Below are 21,225 nucleotides of genomic sequence, written 5' to 3'. Positions count from 1 at the left end.
TTTTGCCGAATTTTCATTTTTTATAGACGTACTGCACTATTTGGGCTTCTGTTGTCTTTGTGTTTTCTTCTTAGGTGCATTGCTCACCCTTCCACACAGTACTGCAACAGGAAGCTTTCAGAAGTGCTGTTATGTCTTATAAATGTTTTAGGACTGCTATTTCAACTACAGAAAATTCTAGTATCTATTCTCTAAATCTAGCATCATAAATGTGTTGCCTACGTTGGCCACGTAGGGGTACACAAACTATTCTACTAATGAGTAAGTTTAAATGCTAAAAATGGTTACATGGTATAAATTACATAAATGATAATCGTCATTTCAAGCGTTAGTCAAAGCTGAGGGGCTTTGAAATTGTTAGTAGCAGAGGAATGTGCTCAGTTACTCAAGCACAGCAGACATTCAATGGACCAGCACATTAACTTTCAATTGTTATTGATATGGTGCTAGCAAATTCCTTGCTGGAGAGCCTGTTGATGAGCAGAAAGTTGTCTGTGACATAGGCCTTAATGTGCATTTATATAAACAAATTAATTAAAAAGATAAAATACAAACAAAAAAAGCCACTCACTTTACTATACCATATCCCAAGCTGACAATTGTCACCAGCAATCGAGCCAGTGTCCTTTTGATGGCAGAAATGACCTCAGCAAATACCAGAAGACCAGGCGCTGCAGGGAGAGCAAAGTGAAGGTATACCATGAAAGCCCTGATCCAGGTACGGTTTCACCTTTCATAAACACCATCTTCCATATACCATTAAAATGGAATAAATATAATGTAAATAATTGTACAAAATAAAAAGCAAATTAACCGGCTACAACAATTCACAGATCACCAGCACTGCCACAATGACCTATAGCTGTCTGCTTATTCCCAGGAGTCTGACCATCCCCCAAATACACAGATTAGAGTAATTGCTCCGTGAAAGTCATGCCTCCTTCTGACCATTTCTTGTGGCTGGTATCTCCAGCAGGAAGCCATGGTTTTGAGTAAACTGGAAAGGGGAAACTGAAAAAGGGGAAGTGAGCAGGCAGCTGGTGGTTACTGAGGAGTGTAAGAAGGATTATAAATTGCTGTTGCAGTTTTTATGTAAAAACTGCAACATTCTAGGAAAATACACCTTTATGAAAAATTAATTTGAAATCAAACATTCTACTGAACAGAATAAGAATCAGAAGTTTATTTCGCCAAGCATGAAGGGTCATGCCCGGAATTGTTTTTGGCACAGTACAAACAGCTCAGGAAGAGTACATAAAGAGAGACAGCAGTGAGCAACAGGCATCAGGTTAACAATACATTGTCATATACAACACACTCCCAGTGTGTCACTGAGATGTCTAATAGTTAGTCAGTAGTTAGTCTTATGGGCTGGTTGACTGGTCAGCCACAGCGCAGCCGGCGTCACCGCTCGTTGGGGCTTGCTTTGATGGTAGAATGTGAAGGGAATTAAGGAGACTGACTGCAGAGGGGAAGAACGAGTTCTTGTGTCTCATGGTCTTAGTGGATATGGCTCGTAGCCTCCGGCCCAAGGGCAGAAGGTTGAAGTACCGGTGGCCTGGGTGTGAGGGATCACTTGCAATCCTCAGTACCCTAGATCTAAGTCTTTTGTTGTGTAGTAGGGCAAGTGAGGGGAGGGGGCACCCAATGATCCTCTCTGCTGACCTGATGACTCTCTGTAGTTTGTTCTTGTCATCTACAGTGGCGACAGCATACCACACCAAGATGGAAGAGCAGAGGATCGACTCAATGGTGGCGGAGTCATGACGAACTTTCTCAGCTGGCGGAGGAAAGAGAGCCTCTGCTGGGCTTTCCGTTGGGTGGCAGCGATGTTGGGCTTCCAGCTGAGGTCATTGGAGATGGTAGTACCCAGAAGCCGGGCGCAGGGCACTATGGTTACCTCATTTCCGCCAATGTAGATTGGAGGTGGGGTGGGAGCAGACTTCCTGAAGTCGATGATTAACTCAACGGTCTTAGAAGTGTTTAGCACCAGCCTGTTCTTCTTGCTCCAGTTGCAAATTCTCTCCACCTGCTGACGGTACTCCTGGACATTGTCCTTGGTGACAAGGCCCACGATGGTGGTGTCATCGGTAAACTTGATGACCTTGACAGAGTCTGCCTCCGATCTTCAGTGGTTTGTGTAGAGGGAGAACAGCAGTGGTGACAGGACGCAGCCTTGGGGGGCTCCGGTGTTCGTGGTCGCTGCTTGAGAGTGGATATCGCCCAGTCTGACGACTTGGGACCTGTTGGTAAGAAAGTCTGTGCTCCAACATTGTAGACTTGGGTGGACTCCAAGTGCAGCTAGGTCCCGTTGGAGAATGCTTGGGCAGATGGTGTTAAAGGCTGAGCTGAAGTCTAGGAGTAGTATTCTGGCATACATGTCCAGCCTGTCAAGGTGGTCGTTGATGAGCTCCAGGCAGATATTGATCGCATATCCAAACTGTTCCTGGATTCGGCCTTTAAGCAGAACTAGAGCTAAAAAAGTGTTATTTTGAATACAGAATGGGTCAGACTTACAATGCTTTTATTACTGTCCCTGTTGGGAAGATTTCCTACGATGTCATCAGTAACAGGAAGTAAATAAATCTTTCTAATTGTGACAAAGTCAAAAAAATTCTGATAATGCATACGGTACATTCTTTCCACGCAACTGTTATGCTGAGAATACACAATGAAATTTTTAGTCGATTTACTGTCTGATCTTACAGGGAGTGCAGAATTATAAGACCCGGTTCACATTAGCGTTCCCTGTCCGGATCCGTCCTGTCCCCTCCCTGTCCGGATCCGCCTGAATGTACGTTCCGCATAGCAATGCAAAGGCTATGCGGACGTTCACACGTGTCCGTTCCGTACAGTACGGAGCCGGACCGGATCCGGACACTTCAACATGCGCTATTTTTTTGGTCCGGCTCATCCGGCCCACGCACCCGGACCGGAGCCTGACTGCACCATCTGGATATAGAAAACCATTGGGAAATGGAAGCACAGAACACACTGGAGACAACACCGGACGTTCTACCCCACTTCCTATGCGTATTTATAGCGGCCATTTCGGATGGGGACACATGGGCCCAGCATATCTGGAGTGGAGCAGCAGTGACACACGTGCTGGAGCTGTTTTGGCAGTATGTCGGGAGGTGGAGGTGAGGCCTACAGCGGAGGACCTGATTCTACAGGTGCACCTTCTGCAGACCCCAACAAATTTTAAGGTATTTCCCCCCCCCCCCCCCCCACGGATCCGGATGGCAGCCTGAAGCAGTCCTGATGCAAACGGACCGGATCCGGATCGGAACCGTACGGTTCCAATGCGGATCAGGTCCTGATACGATCCGGATCCGGTCCGTTTGCATGCCAAAACGCAAGTGTGAACGGGGCCTTAGGCAAGTTGTATTTTTGAGGAATAATTTTAATATTGAACAACAACCATGTTCTCAATGAACCCAAAAAAACTCATTAATATCAAAGCTGAATATTTTTGAAAGTAGTTTTTAGTTTGTTTTTAGTTTTAGCTATTTTAGGGGGATATCTGTGTGTGCAGGTGACTATTACTGTGCATAATTATTAGGCAACTTAACAAAAAACAAATATATACCCATTTCAATTATTTATTTTTACCAGTGAAACCAATATAACATCTCAACATACACAAAGACCACACTTACCTTCGGTAAGGTCTTTTCCAGTAGTCCAGGGGACAGCACCCCTCCTCTGAGACTTGTCTCCCCTCCCAATTCTGGACAGGAAGCTATTAAACAAACAAATTTGCATAATGGACAGCAGTACATGTATAAATACAAGCCACTTACAATGATCCTCAGTAATAACAAAGATGACCCGGACTCACCATACGATGCTTGCAAAATTTCTTCTTAATAGTTTCCCACATAGGGTGGGAAGTAGGGGTGCTGTCCCCTGGACTACTGGAAAAGACCTTACCGAAGGTAAGTGTGGTCTTTCCCAGAGCGTCCCTGGGACAGCACCCCTCCTCTGAGACAATAAACAAGATTCTCATTAGGGTGGGACTACTGCCTGTAGAACTTTTCTACCAAAGGCTAGATCACCACTTGATAATAAATTTAGTCTGTAATGTTTTACAAATGTGTTTTGGCTGGACCAGGTAGCCGCTCTACAAATCTGCTCGATGGAAGCTCCAGCCCTCTCTGCCCATGAGGTTGCGACACTTCTTGTAGAATGAGCTTTGACAGATGTTGGAAGGACCTTACCCTGTGATTGATATGCCATTAGAATAGCCTGTCTTATCCATCTAGCAATAGTTGGCTTTGATGCACGGAGCCCCCTATTCTTTCCAGCAAACAGGATGAACAAAGCATCTGTCTTCCTCCATGATTTAGACCTCTCCAAGTATTGAAGTAGACACCTTCTGACATCCAGACAATGAAGCTGTTTCTCTTTTTCATTAGACTGTTTCTCACAAAATGAAGGAAGAAATATCTCCTGAGTTCTGTGAAAAGTTGAAACTACTTTTGGAAGGAAGGCAATATCTGGCCTCAAAGTAACCTTGTCTTCTGAAATAATACAGTAGGGAGGCTTAATTGACAAAGCCTGTAACTCTCCTACCCTTCTTGCCGAAGTAATCGCAAGAAGAAATGCCATCTTCAAGGATAACAATTTTTCCGAAACTTGGTCAATTGGTTCAAAGGGAGGACCACACATAGCCTGTAAGACTATGTTTAAATCCCAAGACGGGGTTCTCGGAACCAACACTGGACGTAACCTCTTAATTGCCTGAAAAAAACGAAGAATGAACTCCTCCTGGGCTAGTCTTCTTTGTAGGAAAACACTGATTGCCGCTGTCTGAACTTTTAATGTACTAATACTCAGTCCTTTTTCAAACCCTGCCTGCAGGAATTCTAAAACTGATGTCGATGAATGAACATTCATAGATCTCTCCAAACACCAGCTATTATAGACTCGCCAGGCCTTCTGATAAATTACTCTTGTCACTTTCTTTCGACTTTGAATCAAGGTTTCCGAAAGACCATCTGAAAACCCCTTAGACTTCAAAATGTTCCACTCAGGTTCCATGCAGAGAGACGCATCTGCTGAAGATTTGGATGAAAAACTGGCCCCTGCTGCAATAGATCCGGACGTTGAGGTAAAAGCAACGGAGGACTGATCGATAACCTCTGTAATAGACTGAACCACGGTCTTTTCGGCCAAAATGGAACTATCAGAATTAATCGAGCCCTGTCTCGACAAATCTTGCTGAGAACCTTCGGGATCTGGGATAGAGGGGGAAAAGCATACATTAGTCTGATGCTCCAATCTATCGAAAAGGCATCTATCGCCCATGGCCTGTCCTGGGGCCATAGGGAACAAAAGAGTTGACACCTTGCGTTGCTCCTCCTTGCAAATAGATCCACTTCTGGATGTGCCCATGTCATGCAGATCTCCTGGAAAACCTCCGAGTTCAGGGTCCACTCGTCCTGCTTTAGAGCCGATCTGCTTAGGTAATCCGCAAGATAATTGTTTACACCCCTCAGATGCACTGCTCTGATGGATTTTAGATTTTTCTCCGCCCACAATAGGATTTTTGAGGTCTGAGACCATAAAAGATGACTTTTCGTTCCTCCTTGCCTGTTGATGTACGCCACTACACTGGCGTTGTCTGAACGTACTAGAACATGACAGTGGCTGATGTAATTGCAAAAGTGAAGTAGGCCCATCCATACTGCCTGTAACTCTCTGCTGTTTGACGATCTTCCTTTCATCAAAGTGGACCACTGACCCTGTGCTGGTAGTGAGTCTATATGAGCCCCCCAACCCCAGGAGCTGGCGTCTGTTGTCATGATTTTTTCGACTGGAGAAAACCACGGTCGACCTTCGGACAGACGAACTGGATTCTGCCACCAGCTGAGAGCTGCCTTTACTCTGAAAGGAATTAGCAATCTTCTTTCTAAGGACGTCACCTTTCTGTTCCAATTCTTTAGGATCCAATTTTGCAGTATTCTTGAATGGAGTTGTCCCCACTGGACTGCAGGGAAGGAGGAGGTTAGAAGGCCTAGAACCGACATAGCCCTTCTTAGCGTAATGGCACCTGTGGTCTGAAAAGAAAGAACAGTATTAAGAATAGCAGTTATCTTTCTCTGAGGCAAAAACACTTTCTCATCACAAGTAGAAATAACAAAACCTAAATATTCCATAGTCTGTTTAGGTTGAATAGATGATTTAGACCAATTAATAAGCCATCCTAGAGATTGGAGCAATTCCAGAGCTGAATTAATCTGGATTTTCAAGGAATTTACTGAGTCACCCCAAAACAAAAGATCATCCAAGTAGGCCAAAACATTAATAGATCTTTTCCTCAAACAGCTAAGACCTCGGACATGACCTTCGTGAACAACCAAGGAGCCGAGGCTAATCCAAGAGGTAAAGCGTTAAACTGGAAGTGCCTTACCTCTTCCTGAATGCTGATGGCAAACCTTAGGAACTGCTGAGACTGTAGCTCTATCGGGATGTGTAGATAGGCGTCCTTGAGATCCAATGATGCCAGGAAGCAATCCTTCTGTAACAGACTTATAACAGAGGTGATATTGTCCATCCTGAATCTTCGATATTTTACGGCCTTGTTCAACCCTTTCAGATTGAGGATGAAGCGGAACTCCCCCTGAGGCTTTTTTACAAGAAAGACCGGTGAATAATATCCCTGACCCCTCTGGCATGATGGGACCTCTCTGATCACTCTTTTTTGTAGTAACATAGTCACTTCGTTTTGTAATGCCATTGTTTGAATCTCTGTCTTTGGCCTTTGATTTACCCAGAACCTTCGAGGGGGGGGGATACTGAAATTCTATGGCATACCCTTCTAACACAATTCTCTGTAACCAGAGATTTTGAGGAAGAAGGAGCCACTGCTCGTAAAAATGGGCCAGTCTTCCCCCCACCGGGATCCTGACGTCATTGTTTATTTTGCTGGGAGGTATGGGCAAAATTTGATTTGGCTTTCTGAGGCCTACTTGGACCCCATCTCTTTCTCGATGAAGTCTTGGGGTCTTGTTCAGGTTTAGAGGAACGAAAGGAGCGTTTGGGTGGAAAGGTCCTCCTTTTAACAGGAAAATTCTTTTTAGCATCAGCAGTTCTTTCCAAAGTCTGCTCTAACTTAGAGCCAAAAAGAAATTCCCCCTCACAAGGTAGACTACATAATTTAGAGCGGGAAGAGTTATCTCCCTGCCACGTCTTTACCCATATACCACGTCTAGCAGAATTTACTAAAGCAGTGGTCCTGGCTGTCAACTTCACCGTATCATCTGCTGCATCAGTGAGATAATTGGTGGAATTGAATAGTTTTGGAAAGTCCTTTAATATCTCCTCCCTAGGAACACCAGAAGCAATCTTGTCCTGAGTTTCCATCAACCAGTATTTCAGGGACCTACCCACTGCTGTTGAAGCTACTGCAGGTTTAAAAGTTAGTGATGAGGACTCCCATGCTCTTCTGAGGAGATTATCCGCTTTTTTGTCAATTGGATCCTTTAAGTTTCCAAAATTTTCGAACTGCAAATCTGTTTTCTTTGACACCCTGGAAAAAGATGGGTCAAGCTTGGGAGATGTACCCCAGAATTTCTGGTCCTCCGCACAAAACGGGTATCTACGATTTAATGACCGAGGCCAAAAGGCTCTCTTTTCAGGTTCATCCCACTCCTTCTTAATCATATTTTTTAGAGAAGAATGAACTGGGATAAAACTGGACTGGGGATCTGACAAACCTTCGTACATCTGATCCAAGGGTGTCAAAGTCCTCTGTTCAACTGTAATACCCATAGCCGTATGCATATCAGATAACAGATTCTTCATTAGGTCCGGAGAAAAAGCAAATTTCTGCCCTTTGTCTGGTCTATCAGATGTATCCTCAGCGGAAATCTCTTCAAAGGAAGATATTTCACCCTCCTCCCCAGAATTTTCTGACTCCTCTGAATCCTCTCCCCTCTTTCTCTTAGGAACAGATAGGGAAGGTATAGGGACAGTGACATCAGGAATAGCCGAAGTGCCCTCCATAGGGGAAGTGCCCTCCAAAGGGGGGATGTCTTCCATAGGATCTGCTACAGCTGATGTGGGTGATGCTATAGCAGAATCCTTAATTTCTTTTATGGCTGAAGACATCTCCGAGCGCATCCATCCCATTAAGTCTTTGAAAACTACTGGGGATTCATCCTTGACAATTTTATCTGTACAATACTGACATAATTTCTTAGATGAAGGAGCAGATGAGGATATGCGATTATTGCAGATAGCACATCGTCTTTCTTTGGAGGATGATGAGTGTTTACTCAGAGTGGACTGAGATGATTTATCCTTTTCCTTATCTTTGTCAGCTTTTGGAAGTTTAGGCTGAAATATATAGATAAGAAAAAAACTGTCAGTCCCCTCAGTGTAACTTAAACAGCATATTCCGCAGAAAAAACACAAACAATGTCTCACCAGAGAGGGTTCAGAGCCAGTCCCTGCAGATTGCAGTGAGGAAAGGCCTGCGGCGTCCTCCATGATCCACCAAACAGCATTGAGTCATGGACAAACAACAGATCTTTTTTAAATCTTACCCTCCTCCTCCTTAATTGCCAGCAGCTGCCTCTGTGTCCAGCAGCCAATCGCCGTAATGATCACCGCTGCGGGCCTGCAATCAGGCCTGATCATGTGACCAGTCATGTGGGACGCCTGCACATGACGTCATCGCGCTTCCGCCGGAACTTCCGGTTAGCGCTCTGCCGTCCATAAAACTTCCGCACTCCAAGGAGAAGCCTCCACCACGCTGGGCGCATAGCACACTGAGTCCCCTGCTCAGCCCGTCCTTGCCTGCCCCACACGCTGCACCTGCCACCTGACATGGGAGCACAGAGACCCCTCCATCCGCTCCTGTCCGGGACAGGAAAAACAACTGAGGATCATTGTAAGTGGCTTGTATTTATACATGTACTGCTGTCCATTATGCAAATTTGTTTGTTTAATAGCTTCCTGTCCAGAATTGGGAGGGGAGACAAGTCTCAGAGGAGGGGTGCTGTCCCAGGGACGCTCTGGGAAATATACATTTCTGACATTCAAAAACAAATCAGTGACCAATATAGACACCTTTCTTTGCAAGGACACTCAAAAAGCCTGCCATCCGTGGATTCAGTCAGTGTTTTGATCTGTTCACCATCAACATTGTGTGCAGCAGCAACCACAGCCTTCCAGACACTGTTCAGAGAGGTGTACTGTTTTCCCTCCTTGTAAATCTCACATTTTATGATGGACCACATTTTCTCAATGGGGTTCAGATCAGGTGAACAAGGAGGCCATGTCATTAGTTTTTCTTCTTTTATACCCTTTCTTGCCAGCCACGCTGTGGAGTACTTGGACACGTGTGATGGAGCATTGTCCTGCATGAAAATCATGTTTTTCTTGAAGGATGCAGACTTCTTCCTGTACCACTGCTTGAAGAAGGTGTCTTCCAGAAACTGGCAGTAGGACTGGGAGTTGAGCTCGACTCCATCCTCAACCCGAAAAGGCCCCACAAGCTCATCTTTGATGATACCAGCCCAAACCAGTACTCCACCTCCACCTTGCTGGCGTCTGAGTCGGACTGGAGCTCTCTGCCCTTTACCAATCCAGCCACGGGCCCATCCATCTGGCCCATCAAGACTCACTCTCATTTCATCAGTCCATAAAATCTTAGAAAAATCAGTCTTGAGATATTTCTTGGCCCAGTCTTGACGTTTCAGCTTGTGTGTCTTGTTCAGTGGTGGTCGTCTTTCAGCCTTTCTTACCTTGGTCATGTCTCTGAGTATTGCACACCTTGTGCTTTTGGGCACTCCAGTGATGTTGCAGCTCTGAAATATGGCCAAACTGGTGGCAAGTGGCATCTTGGCAGCTGCACGCTTGACTTTTCTCAGTTCATGGGCAGTGATTTTGCGCCTTGGTTTTTCCACACGCTTCTTGCGAGCTTGTTGACTATTTTGAATGAAACGCTTGATTGTTCGATGATCACGCTTCAGAAGCTTTGCAAGTTTAAGAGTGCTGCATCCCTTTGCAAGATATCTCACTATTTTTGACTTTTCTAAGCCTGTCAAGTCGTTCTTTTGACCCATTTTGCCAAAGGAAAGGAAGTTGCCTAATATTTATGCACACCTGATATAGGGTGTTGATGTCATTAGACCACACCCCTTCTCATTACAGAGATGCACATCACCTAATATGCTTAATTGGTAGTAGGCTTTCGAGCCTATACAGCTTGGAGTAAGACAACATGCATAAAGAGGATGATGTGGTCAAAATACTCATTTGCCTAATAATTCTGCACTCCCTGTATTTTCGATCGATTTTCTTATCAATTTCCATTCACTTCTATGAGAAATCAGTAAAAAAAAAAAAAATGGATTAAAAAAAAAAAAAAAAAAAAAAAAAAAAAAAGATCGGACAGGTCAGAAATTATCTATCAAACCATCTATCTGCTGAAAAAATGTATGGTGTATTCCAAGCATAAAGCAGGCCATACACTGGCTCGAATCTGCTGCCAATCGTTCGCGGTAGACGCAGCCGCCGATCCGATTTCCTCCCGAAATCGGATCGGTCTGTCGATCGCGCCGTGCGGGAAATTACCCTCGATCGCCCGCGGGTAAAGTGCGCGTCGCTAGCGGCGGCCGATCCGATCAAGTATACATTACCTGAGGCTGGCTCCCGGGCGTCTTCTCCGCGCTGCACGGCTCTGTTCCGGCTCCATCCATCCCGGCGCTTCCTGTGTCACTGCATTGACCAGGAAGTTCAAATAGAGGGCGCTCTATTTGAACTTCCTGGTCACGGAGTAACACAGGAAGCGCCGGGATGGAGCCGGAACAGAGCCGTGCAATGCGGAGAAGATGCCCGGGAGCCAGCATCAGGTAATGTATACGGGGGGGGGGGGGGGGGGGGGGGGAGACAGGCGGCAGGAGCAGCTCAGCAGATGGTGAATCGGTTTCAGGCTGAAATCGATTCACAATCTGTTTGCAGTAAAGGCAGCCATACGATCCCTCTCTGATCAGATTCGATCAGATAGGGATCTGTCAGCTGGTCGATCTAATGGCACATCGACCAGTGTATGGCCACCTTAAGAGTTTTTGTTACTGTGAGACTCCGTACCTGTTGTGCCATTGATGACAGATGCAAAGCAAACATGATTCGAGTTTCTAATTCTCCCACAATCTACACTAAACGTACACAACATAGAATTGGCTGGAACTACATTATGTAGAACATACTAGACATAAAGGGCCTATTTCCACTAAGCCTGAATCCAGGCTGAATCTGCAGTGTTTCCCTTCATGCAAGCTGCACAGAGAAACGCTGCCCATTACATAGCCTGCCATACAGATTCTACTTCAGTGCAAATCATGCTGCAGATTTCTGCAGGACGCAGGCAAATCACTATAGTCATGCATGGCATGGCTTAGCAACTCGGGCTGCAGCTACACAGCAGAACGGGAGCCACGGCCCAAACGGAAATGGTCGTTGCTCTCAGTGGAAAGAAGCCTCAAAACGAGCAATAAGAAACTTACATGACACGCCCATGGTGTTGATATTTTGATATTCAGCATAGAAGACTGCTTTTTCCAGCATTCCTAAGAAAATGACGGCAGCAATCCAAAACTGTATCCTTAGAAGATCCTTCCAATAGCAGGCTGACCAGATGAACCACATAAGTCCAAGAACTATATACATGATGCACATCACCATATAAAACTGTAATAAAAAGGATATGTACAATAATTACAAAGGCAAGACCAAAAGGTTGTAGTAAAAATGTCTGTTAAGCAGTGGTCACATGCGGGGTGTAAAAGCAGTGTAGCTTAGGAGCTCTGGGCCCCAAAGAGCTCTACCCCCCCCCCCCCCCCCCTCCACGCACTCTATACATAACAATTGATATGGAGCACCAAAACCTGCCAAGGTCAGTTGCAATGTCAGAGAGGTGTAGGCTGGGGAGGAGAGCAGTGTATTGATGCTTACACCTAATCAAAGAACAACTAGAGGTGATCATTACCAGCTTAGCACCAAGAAAGAAGCAGTTAAAGGAGGGTCCCTCTTGTCCAGGAGCCCTGGCGCAGTCGCTACCTCTGCACCTCCTACTGCTATGGCCACTGGGGAGGGAGTTGATAAGCCCATAGTGGGATCCTCCTCAGACTATAGAGACTCACCACCGCTTAGTAGTGCCCCCTTGGTTACTGCAACCAGTAGTAACGAGGTGGTACATTATTCAATAGTACTCAAAAACATTTTGTCCAAAGCAGTCAAAAAGAGGTGGTTCTGGATACACACCTGACTTACTGGCGGATAAACAATGATTTGAATATCCACCCAATGTCCTGAAAATACTTCCCGTATAAATGAGGAAAATTTGTTTAGTGAGCAGTGAAGTGTAACAGACGGCTGTAAAATTTGAGCAGGAAATAAATGTTTCATCAAACTGGCTGCACAATGTCCAAATTTAGATATGTATTTCAATTGTTCACTCAGTTGTCTGCTGGGAATTCTAGTACTGCAGGTAAGAAATTGCCAGGGTTTCATATAAGTGAATACAACTGCTGATTTACCACTAAAATGTAAATATATGTAACTAAAAATGTGAAATGTAACTAAAAATGTAAATAAGGACACAATTCTTTAAAGAGAATCTGTATTGTTAAAATCGCACAAAAGTAAACATACCAGTGCGTTAGGGGACATCTATTACCCTCTGTCACAATTTCGCTGCTCCCCGCCGCATTAAAAGTGGTTAAAAACAGTTTTAAAAAGTTTGTTTATAAACAAACAAAATGGCCACCAAAACAGGAAGTAGGTTGATGTACAGTATGTCCACACATAGAAAATACATCCATACACAATCAGGCTGTATACAGCCTTCCTTTTTAATCTCAAGAGATCATTTGTGTGTTTCTTTCCCCCTGCAGCTATCTTCCACTGAAGTGTCAGGCTGTTTCTTCCTGCAGAGTGCAGACAGCTCTGCCTGTATGTAATTCCTCAGTATGTGAAAGCCCAGCCAGCTCAGAGGAGGATTTATCCAGCTTGTAAAAGATAATAGAGCAGAGAGAAGCTGCACTAATCTAAATAACACACAGCAGTGTGCAGAGAGGGGCTTGGAGGGGGGAGTTCATAGCAGAACCACAACACTGAAGAACTTGGCAGCCTTCCAGACACAGGCCGACAAGTCTGACAAGAGAGAGATAAGTTGATTTATTACAGAGATGGTGATCGTAAAACGTGCAGCAGTAAGCCAAAACACATTACAATAGATTTTGGAACTTGTAGGATGGAAGAAAACCGGATGAAATTTTTGTTACAGAGTCTCTTTAACCTCCCTGCAGTTCAATGTCTGCTGGATTTCTGTGCAAAAAGTGGTTCAGTTAATGTTCATGAAATTTTTGCCTGAAACTTACCAAAAGGTGTCAAGCAAGTGTCTAGTATATATTTTACAGTATAAGAAAAGTTTCGACCACAAAATCATGTAAAAAACATTACATTTAATTTCACCTCTACAGCTTTTTGGCAGAAAACGTAGTTTTTTACATTAGAATTTGCGATCATATGGATTCCAGAGCATGCAAAAATTTGCATACGAACGTGACTTTTTATGCGAAAACCCTGCCTGCCTTTAGAACTGCTGGACGAGTGGACTTGTCCATACAATTTTCAGCTGTTTTTACCTGAGTTGTACACACCATACCTTTTATGCTGGGCATACGGGTCCCCGCCGCGTCCCCCCGGACCGATTCCCGCTCGTCCCCGCTGGCGCTTTTTGTCTTCCGCTCGATTCGCCGCTATTGTCCGCCCGCGGGTATCGAGCGCGGAATCGATCCCCGTGGTCATCAGACACGTCGGAAATTATCAATCGAGCCATCAGCGGCTCGATTGATAAGCCTGCGTCGAGCAGTGTATGCCCAGCATTACCTGCCTAGTACACACAATACAATTTTCTGTTAGATTTTTCTGTTAGATTTTATCTGTAAGGTACTGGTGGTAGAGACTGGTCATTATCTCTGGTGCATTGTCTTCTGGTTATCTCCTGCTGAGTAGAACAATGCCTAATTGCTAGGCAGATAGATGGTTAAATAGATAATTTCCAACATGTTGGAAATTATCTATCTGGCAGGTAAACAGAAAATCTAACAGAAAATTGTATGGTGTGTACCTAATGCTCGAAATACACCATACAATTTTCTGTTAGATTTTTCTGTTAGATTTTCTGTTAAAATGCATAATTAGATTATTTTTTGTAGAGAATGGTCATTATCTCTGGTGCATTGTCTTCTGTTTATCTCCTGCTGAGTAGAACAATGCCTAATTGCTCGGCAGATAGATGGTAAGATCGATACATTTCCAACATGTTGAACTTTATCTATCTGGCAGGTAAAGGTAATGCTGGGTATACACGGCGCGTTTATACGCTGGAATTGAGCCGCTGGCTCGATGCCAGCGCATCCCCACTCGTCCGCGCGGGCATTCCCGCTCTTCCCCGCGGGCATTCCTCATCAGCGCTTCGTTTCTGTTCATTGTCCGCCCGCGGGGATTGAGCACGGTATTGATCCGCCGCGGTGATCGGACAGGTTGGATATTATCAATCGAGCCATCAGCGGCTCGATTGATAAGAACTATTGTGCCGTGTATGCCAGCATAACAGAAAATTGTATGGTGTATTCCCAGCATGAGTTAGGCTCATCCATACTACCCGGGAGGTGGCCAGCATTTATTTGCATGGTCTTTGTTCAGTTTTGTGTATTATCGCTGTTGTGCAGATCTATAACCAGGTATTTACTTACAATCATTAATGGCCACTCTGACGCAGAAATATAACCATGGGGACTTTCCATCGAGGTACGAACTGTTTTGAAAGAAAACAAAATATATCTATACACAAAGTATATAAAACACGAATATTTATTATTATTGAGTTTATAGGTGGAAAGGTAATACAATCAAACACCTGGGGCTTTATTCACAAAACGGTGCAAACGGTTAGCACGGCTTTTCGCGCGTTTTAGCGCATTTTCGCATGAAAAAAGCGAGTTTGGTGTGAAAAACCGGTTATCGCACGCAAAAATTCACGTTCGTGCGTTAACTCAAATTGTTCGCGCGATAATGTGAATTTATTACGCGAACATTAATGAGCGAACGTGAATTTTTGCGTGCGATAGCCGTTAAATTTTGCGCAAAGCACCTCTCACAGCGTGCTAACAGTTAGAACCGTTTTGTGAATCAACCCCTGGAGATCTGCTGACTTTGCACACTAAACAATCATCATAAGTATGACAAAGAACTGTGGCCACTGGCTAGAACGATAAAGACAGGTACACATATCCTATTTTGATTGGCCAACTACTGGCTAATCTTACTGCCTCAAGAGGGAACAGATTTTGAAAACTATCAATAGATTGTGCAGACTATAAGCGCTTTTCTGAGCACTTTGTGATTGATTAGTGCTTTTTAAAAAAATCGCTCCCATTCACTTTCATTAAAATCGTGGTACAAATCATGTAAAAATCGCAGCATACGTGATTTTAATGAAAGTGAATGGGAGCAATTTTTAAAAAGCGCTCAGAAATCCGCTTATAGGCCTAGTGCACACCGGAGCGTTTCCGCTGCTGTTTGCGATCTGCTTGCGGGTGCGGATCCGCTAGGGTAATGTATTTCAATGGGCTGGTGCACACCAGAGCGGGAGGCGTTTTGCAGAAACGCATACTCCCGGGCTGCTGCAGATTTTGGATTGCGGATGCGTTTCTGCCTCAATGTTAAGTATAGGAAAACCGCAAACCGCTCTGAAAAACGGCACTTCAGAGCGGTTTGCCAGGCGGTTTTTGTTACAGTAGCTGTTCAGTAACAGCTTTACTGTAACAATACATGAAATCTACTATACCAAAACCGCTACACAAAACCGCAAAACGCTAGCTGAAACGCTGCAGAAAAAGAGTTTCAAAATCTGCTAGCATTTTGCGGATCTGCTAGCGGTTTTTGGTGTGCACCAGGCCATAGTGTGGCTGCGCCCTGAGAGTTAGTAAGTTACCATAATCCCAATGAGAATTTGTGGATACATAAGTGAAAACCTCATACCAAGACGGTAACTGTATTACCAACCAACATATCGTATATGAGGGAGCAACACCTACCCCTACGGGTCCACATCTCAGTATGGAATGCGTTTATATAGTATAAATTTCCATGTTATGCTGTCCAGGAATAATGAAAACACAAACATTTAGCTTTGCATTACTAAGACAATCCAAAACATGTTTAGCCATCTTAATCTTGCTTACCTATCCAGGTAACAATATAGTGCATATCCAAACCTATCCATATATACCTGAGTGTAGGGAAGGACCCTCCACCCCCCTACTAGAGTTTCTTCATATGGGAAAGTATGGTGCGCTCCAAGTGAACGTGATCACAATACTACAAGAATTTGTGTGACTATTTCTGGTCTATATCTAGAATCACTCCAATGGAGGGTAACAAACAAATCTAGGGGAAGCGGTGTCCAGGGATAAAATACATTAAAAGCATTAAAGTAAACTCGAGGTGAGAATTATATGGAGGCTGCCACATTTAATTCCTTTTAAGAAATATAAGTTGCCTAAGCTGTCCTGCTGATCCTCTGCCTCTAATACTTTCAGCCATAGACCCCAAACAAGCATAGGAGTAGATCAGGTGTTTCTTACAATATTGTCAGAACTGACAAGATTAGCTACCTGCTTGTTTCTGGTGTAATTCAGACACCACTGCAGCCAAATAGAGGCAACTGGTATTGTTTAAAAAGGGAACAAATATGGCAGCCTCCATATCACTCTCACCCCAAATTTACTTTAAAATCCAAATGTGGCCTTGTTCACATTGCGTTCAGCCTGCGTGTCCGTCCACAGCTGGCTTTTTTCCCCCCGTGTTTTTAATGCGTTTTCCTGTGATTTTCTGTGCGTTTGCTCATTTTTTTGTGTGCGTTTTTTGTAAGCTCTTTTGCAGAGCACTTCCACCTTTTGATACGGGCAAAAATCCGGAAACAATAAATACAATGTATTTAAAAAAAACGCTCATGCAATCGCTTGCCAAATCGATTGTGTGCGTTTTGCGTTTTCATTAAGGCAAATCGCCTCAAAAAAGGCTCATGCACCGCTTTTCAAAGCAGATCACAAACAAACCGCTCTGATATGAAGTCTCTCATAGAGAATCATTGCACAAGTGCTTTCAGGGCAATTTTTAAAATCACCCGCGCTTAAAATTTTACAAAAACGGACATAATTTGAGCAAGGCCTAAGAGACTCACCTCAGTCATGACACAGATTTGGGGAAAATGCATTTATTTGCACTAAGGCAACACATTTTGCGAATACATACGGGTTGTATAAAAAAACCTAGCATTGAGCTCAATTAGGCACTCAATGCTAAGCTATTTGTACAAGTCAGCAAGGAAACTTGGCCTGGAAGTTACACGTACTCACAAAACGCATTCGCTCAAATCAACATATTTTTTCCCCAAAATCGGTGTGGTCATGAGATAAGGCACCTCTTGGATTTTATTCTATATTATTATCCCGGGGACACCCCCCCCCCCGTACCTACATAATCTGTTCATAGTAATCAAAATCTATTGGCCTTTACACTACATGGTAGTGTTCAAATTACCCAAGCAGAATTGGATGCGTGTGCACATACTTAAGAAAGATACACACCGTCAATGTTGACTGGTCGATGATTGACCAATTTTTCCAGCTCCACGCAGTATGAGAAACCAAAGCTGTAGATCATACCAATTTTAATTGATTTTTTTTTTCCTCAGTCCACAACACAAAATGGAGGCTAAAACCTTACATTTTGCTATTACAAGCAAAGTTTTGCCTACTTCGTACTACAAAACTTTTGGAGAACAAAATACCTGTAAAACTCCATTCTGCGTCTTTTTTATCTGAATCAAAAGCGATCACGAAAATGAAGGGACCCTCTTGGTAGGATTGAGCTACAACTTCATATGGTTGAAACTACAGAGTAAACAAAAATGTAATTGTTCTGCAATCAACAAGACAGAAAAATAGAATGTTTCAGGCAAAAAGAAGTTACCATATTTTTCGGAATATAAAAAGCACCCCCGTATTATCCCCACGTCCTCCTTTGTGTCCCTCTCCGCTCTTCCACTCCCCCGTGCATAGTTAAAAGCAGTAGCAGTGCGTCTCACCTGATCCATCTCCCCTCCCTCACTTTTCCCCTTGCGCTGGTCACGTATAATGATGCGATCAGCAGAAGCTGGCACTAGGATAACAGTGAGTGAGCTGAGAGGTCTCTGAACGCCGTGAAAGCCGATTGATCAGGTGACACATGCTGCTGCTTTTAACTATGCAAGGGGAGTGGAGGGGGACAAAAAGGACAACGTGGGGGGGGGGGGGGTCACGGAGGGGTACAGAGGAGGACAAACAGGACTACACAAAGGGAGCAAACAAGGACACGGGGACAATCAAAGAACATCTAACCCAGCTATTCGAGTTTCTATATTCTCCCATTGCTTTGATTCTCTATCATGAAAACAATCCAAAATATCAGATATGGCCGCAGCTTTATTATAAAAGTTTCTCTGTCTGGGAGACCTAATATAAGGAGTCTTACCTGTGCTACATATGTATTTCATGAAAGCGGATCGTATAATTTTGAAAGTATTTAGGGAGTCCGAATGGCATAGCTTGTAGAATATACAGAAATTTAGGAAGAATGTCCATCTTAAGGACGTTAATGAGTCCTAGTCAAGATAGCCTCCTGTATGCCAGTTTAGCAAGTTCCCCAAGTACATTCTGCATAACTGAGGCATAATTTAGGTTGTATAAGTCAGGCATGGTGGAATACTAATTCCAAGATACTTCATATGGTAAAATGTAAAAGGAATTTGAGGATTGGATTTGAGTTACTGTTTGGAAGGGAGTGACACAAAGTATTTCAGCCTTATGCTGGGCATACACGGTGCGATCCGGTGGCTCGATTAGCCGCCGGATCGACTTCCGCCGTGTCCCCGCCCGAATCGATTACCGCTCATCCCCGCTTATCTTCCCCTCGATTCCCCGCCGTTGTCCGCCCGCAGGAATAGAGCGGGGAATCGATCCATTCGTGATCAGACCTGTCGGAGCCCATCAGCGGCTCGATTGATAAGAAACGCACCGTGTATGCACAGCATTAAATACATTTATTTTAAAATTACTTAGTGAGCCAAAAAGGTACCAGTACTTATTTCCTGCATTATAATAGGAATCAATATCACAGGGGAGGTAATGAATAAGAGGACATCATCCACATATAAGGACAGTTTATAAATGACCAGACTAAACTTCTATCCCCCAAATGGAAAGACTGTTTCGAACAGCGGAGGCAAAATGCTCCATCGTTAGCAGGTGTGTTAAAGGGGCACTATGGCGAAAATTAGGGAAGAGTACGTTGCATAGCTAGAGAAACAGACAGGCTGCACCTCTGCATATGCTGTCGAAAAACCTTTCAAGCGCACATTTTTTTTTTTAAAAAAGGCTACATTTTACCAGGTTACCCTAATAGCCTATTGTTCGCCATGGCACCCCTTTAAGGGTGAAAGGGGACAACCCATCTCATCCCATTATGAATTTGGTTGATGTCCGACAGGAGTCCAATCCTTATCCTGGCCTAAGGCATAGCATAGAGAGCCATAACTTTCTCAGCTAAGGCTTGACTCAGACCTACGTATAGGTTTTAAAGTGAGCTCTAGCAATGATCAGTGGACCTAGTCAAACGCCTTCGAAAGGGAAGATTTTCACATTAACCAGACAAATATTTGCCTGTCAGATGATAAAGCATGATTCTTCAGTCAAAAGAATGCATTTCCACTGCTGCAGAGTACAATGGCAGCATGCACGCCACTCTATCCCACTCTTACCATAGATGTGGTTATCCCAGGCTGACATGCAGCTGCTGGGCCACAGAAGCCCAGTTAACAAGTTATATTGCATAGTTTTTGTGCTGATGTTACTTCTGAGGCAATATGCCAAGACAGCAGTAAGTTTTACAACTGAAGACAGATGATTTATGTTGACTGAGGTATGTAAAGCCACACAGAAAATGTGATTACCTGTAACCATTTCTATTTTGTCATAAGGTGGCATCCTTATACAGAACCACGCTGAAAGTCACTGCGCTTCTTACCATGTCCGGTACTACTGCACATTTTTCTTATTCTTCCTATTAAAATGCATTTACAGTAAAGTGGCTCTTAGCAAAATGTACCCCCCAAAGAAAGCCTAATTGGTGGCGGAAAAAACAAGATATAGATCAGTGCATTGTGATAAGTAGTGATAAAGTTATAGGCTAATGAATGGGAGGTGAACATTTCTCACGTGAAAACGACGGAACCTGAATGGGTTAATGAGGGTGACTAATTGAGTAGAAGTGTCTAACCACTCTGTGGGAGCCAGAACGGTTGGTAGGGGTTCAAAAACTTATTTCACTCAATGAAATGCAAATCAGTTGCTATATTTTATTTAAGGTTATTTTTTCGATTTTCCTTTTGATGTGCTATCTGCCACTGTTAAAATAAACCTACCATTGAAATGATACTGTTCTGAGACTTTTCATTTCTTTGTCATTGGGCAAACTTACAAAATCAGTGAGGGGTCAAATAATTATTTCCTCCACTGTATCTGTTAATGTGTGGCAAGCTTAAATAGTCAAAGCTACAACTAGGAGCGATGCTCACATATTTCTGGCCAAATAAAATTTCAGAACATGAATTGAAACAATTATATGTAGATTTCTTACCATGGTCGCAGGAAATTTTGACTTGTTCTAAAACGGAAAGAAAGAAAAAGGTTAATAAACATTCCTAAGAACAGTCCAGTCTGTAATTAGCAGTGACCAACTCTCTGATGAAATGTGTAGGCAGCTCTATTCTTCCTAGTTGCTAAGCTGACTGCTGAGAATTGTCCCTCACATCTACCATCAGCACAATTATGGCTATACCTGCAACAGCACAGCCCTTCACTGTTCATCTGCTATAAAGTATCTGTAGATTAAGCAATGTTTGACGCTACAACAACTGGGCCAAGTTTACATCTTGACTATAGTTTAAAATGGCACTTCTACACGCTGTGCCTCTGCTGAGCTGTGTGACCCATCCTGGCTGTTGATAAACTATTTACATGCTGCATACAAGAGACTATCATGCGTCCAAACAGTCATATGAGGGTCACGTGTGCCCATCCTGCGCAAAACAAAAGGATG

At 43.8% G+C, this 21,225-nt stretch overlaps 1 protein-coding gene across 4 annotated transcripts in view; it reads right to left on the bottom strand.

The window, feature by feature from the left end:
- Positions 1-21,225, bottom strand: part of LOC137504197 (transmembrane protein 87A-like) — a 234,116-nt gene that overhangs the window by 193,122 nt on the left and 19,769 nt on the right. For all 4 annotated transcript variants that reach the window (XR_011019443.1, XM_068232292.1, XM_068232289.1 and 1 more), the window contains 5 exons: positions 20,764-20,790; positions 17,879-17,981; positions 14,778-14,839; positions 11,523-11,706; positions 572-671 (listed from right to left, as the gene is read on the bottom strand). Coding sequence is in view for 3 of the 4 variants with exons in the window: in XM_068232292.1 (XP_068088393.1) it covers positions 572-671; positions 11,523-11,706; positions 14,778-14,839; positions 17,879-17,981; positions 20,764-20,790 (476 nt within the window). In the remaining variant the exon portion in view is untranslated. The remainder of the gene's footprint in view (positions 1-571; positions 672-11,522; positions 11,707-14,777; positions 14,840-17,878; positions 17,982-20,763; positions 20,791-21,225) is intronic.

This window comes from Hyperolius riggenbachi, chromosome 4 (assembly GCF_040937935.1).
Source record: "Hyperolius riggenbachi isolate aHypRig1 chromosome 4, aHypRig1.pri, whole genome shotgun sequence".
NCBI classification, from domain to species: domain Eukaryota; kingdom Metazoa; phylum Chordata; class Amphibia; order Anura; family Hyperoliidae; genus Hyperolius; species Hyperolius riggenbachi.
This window is presented reverse-complemented; position numbering and strand designations above follow the sequence as displayed.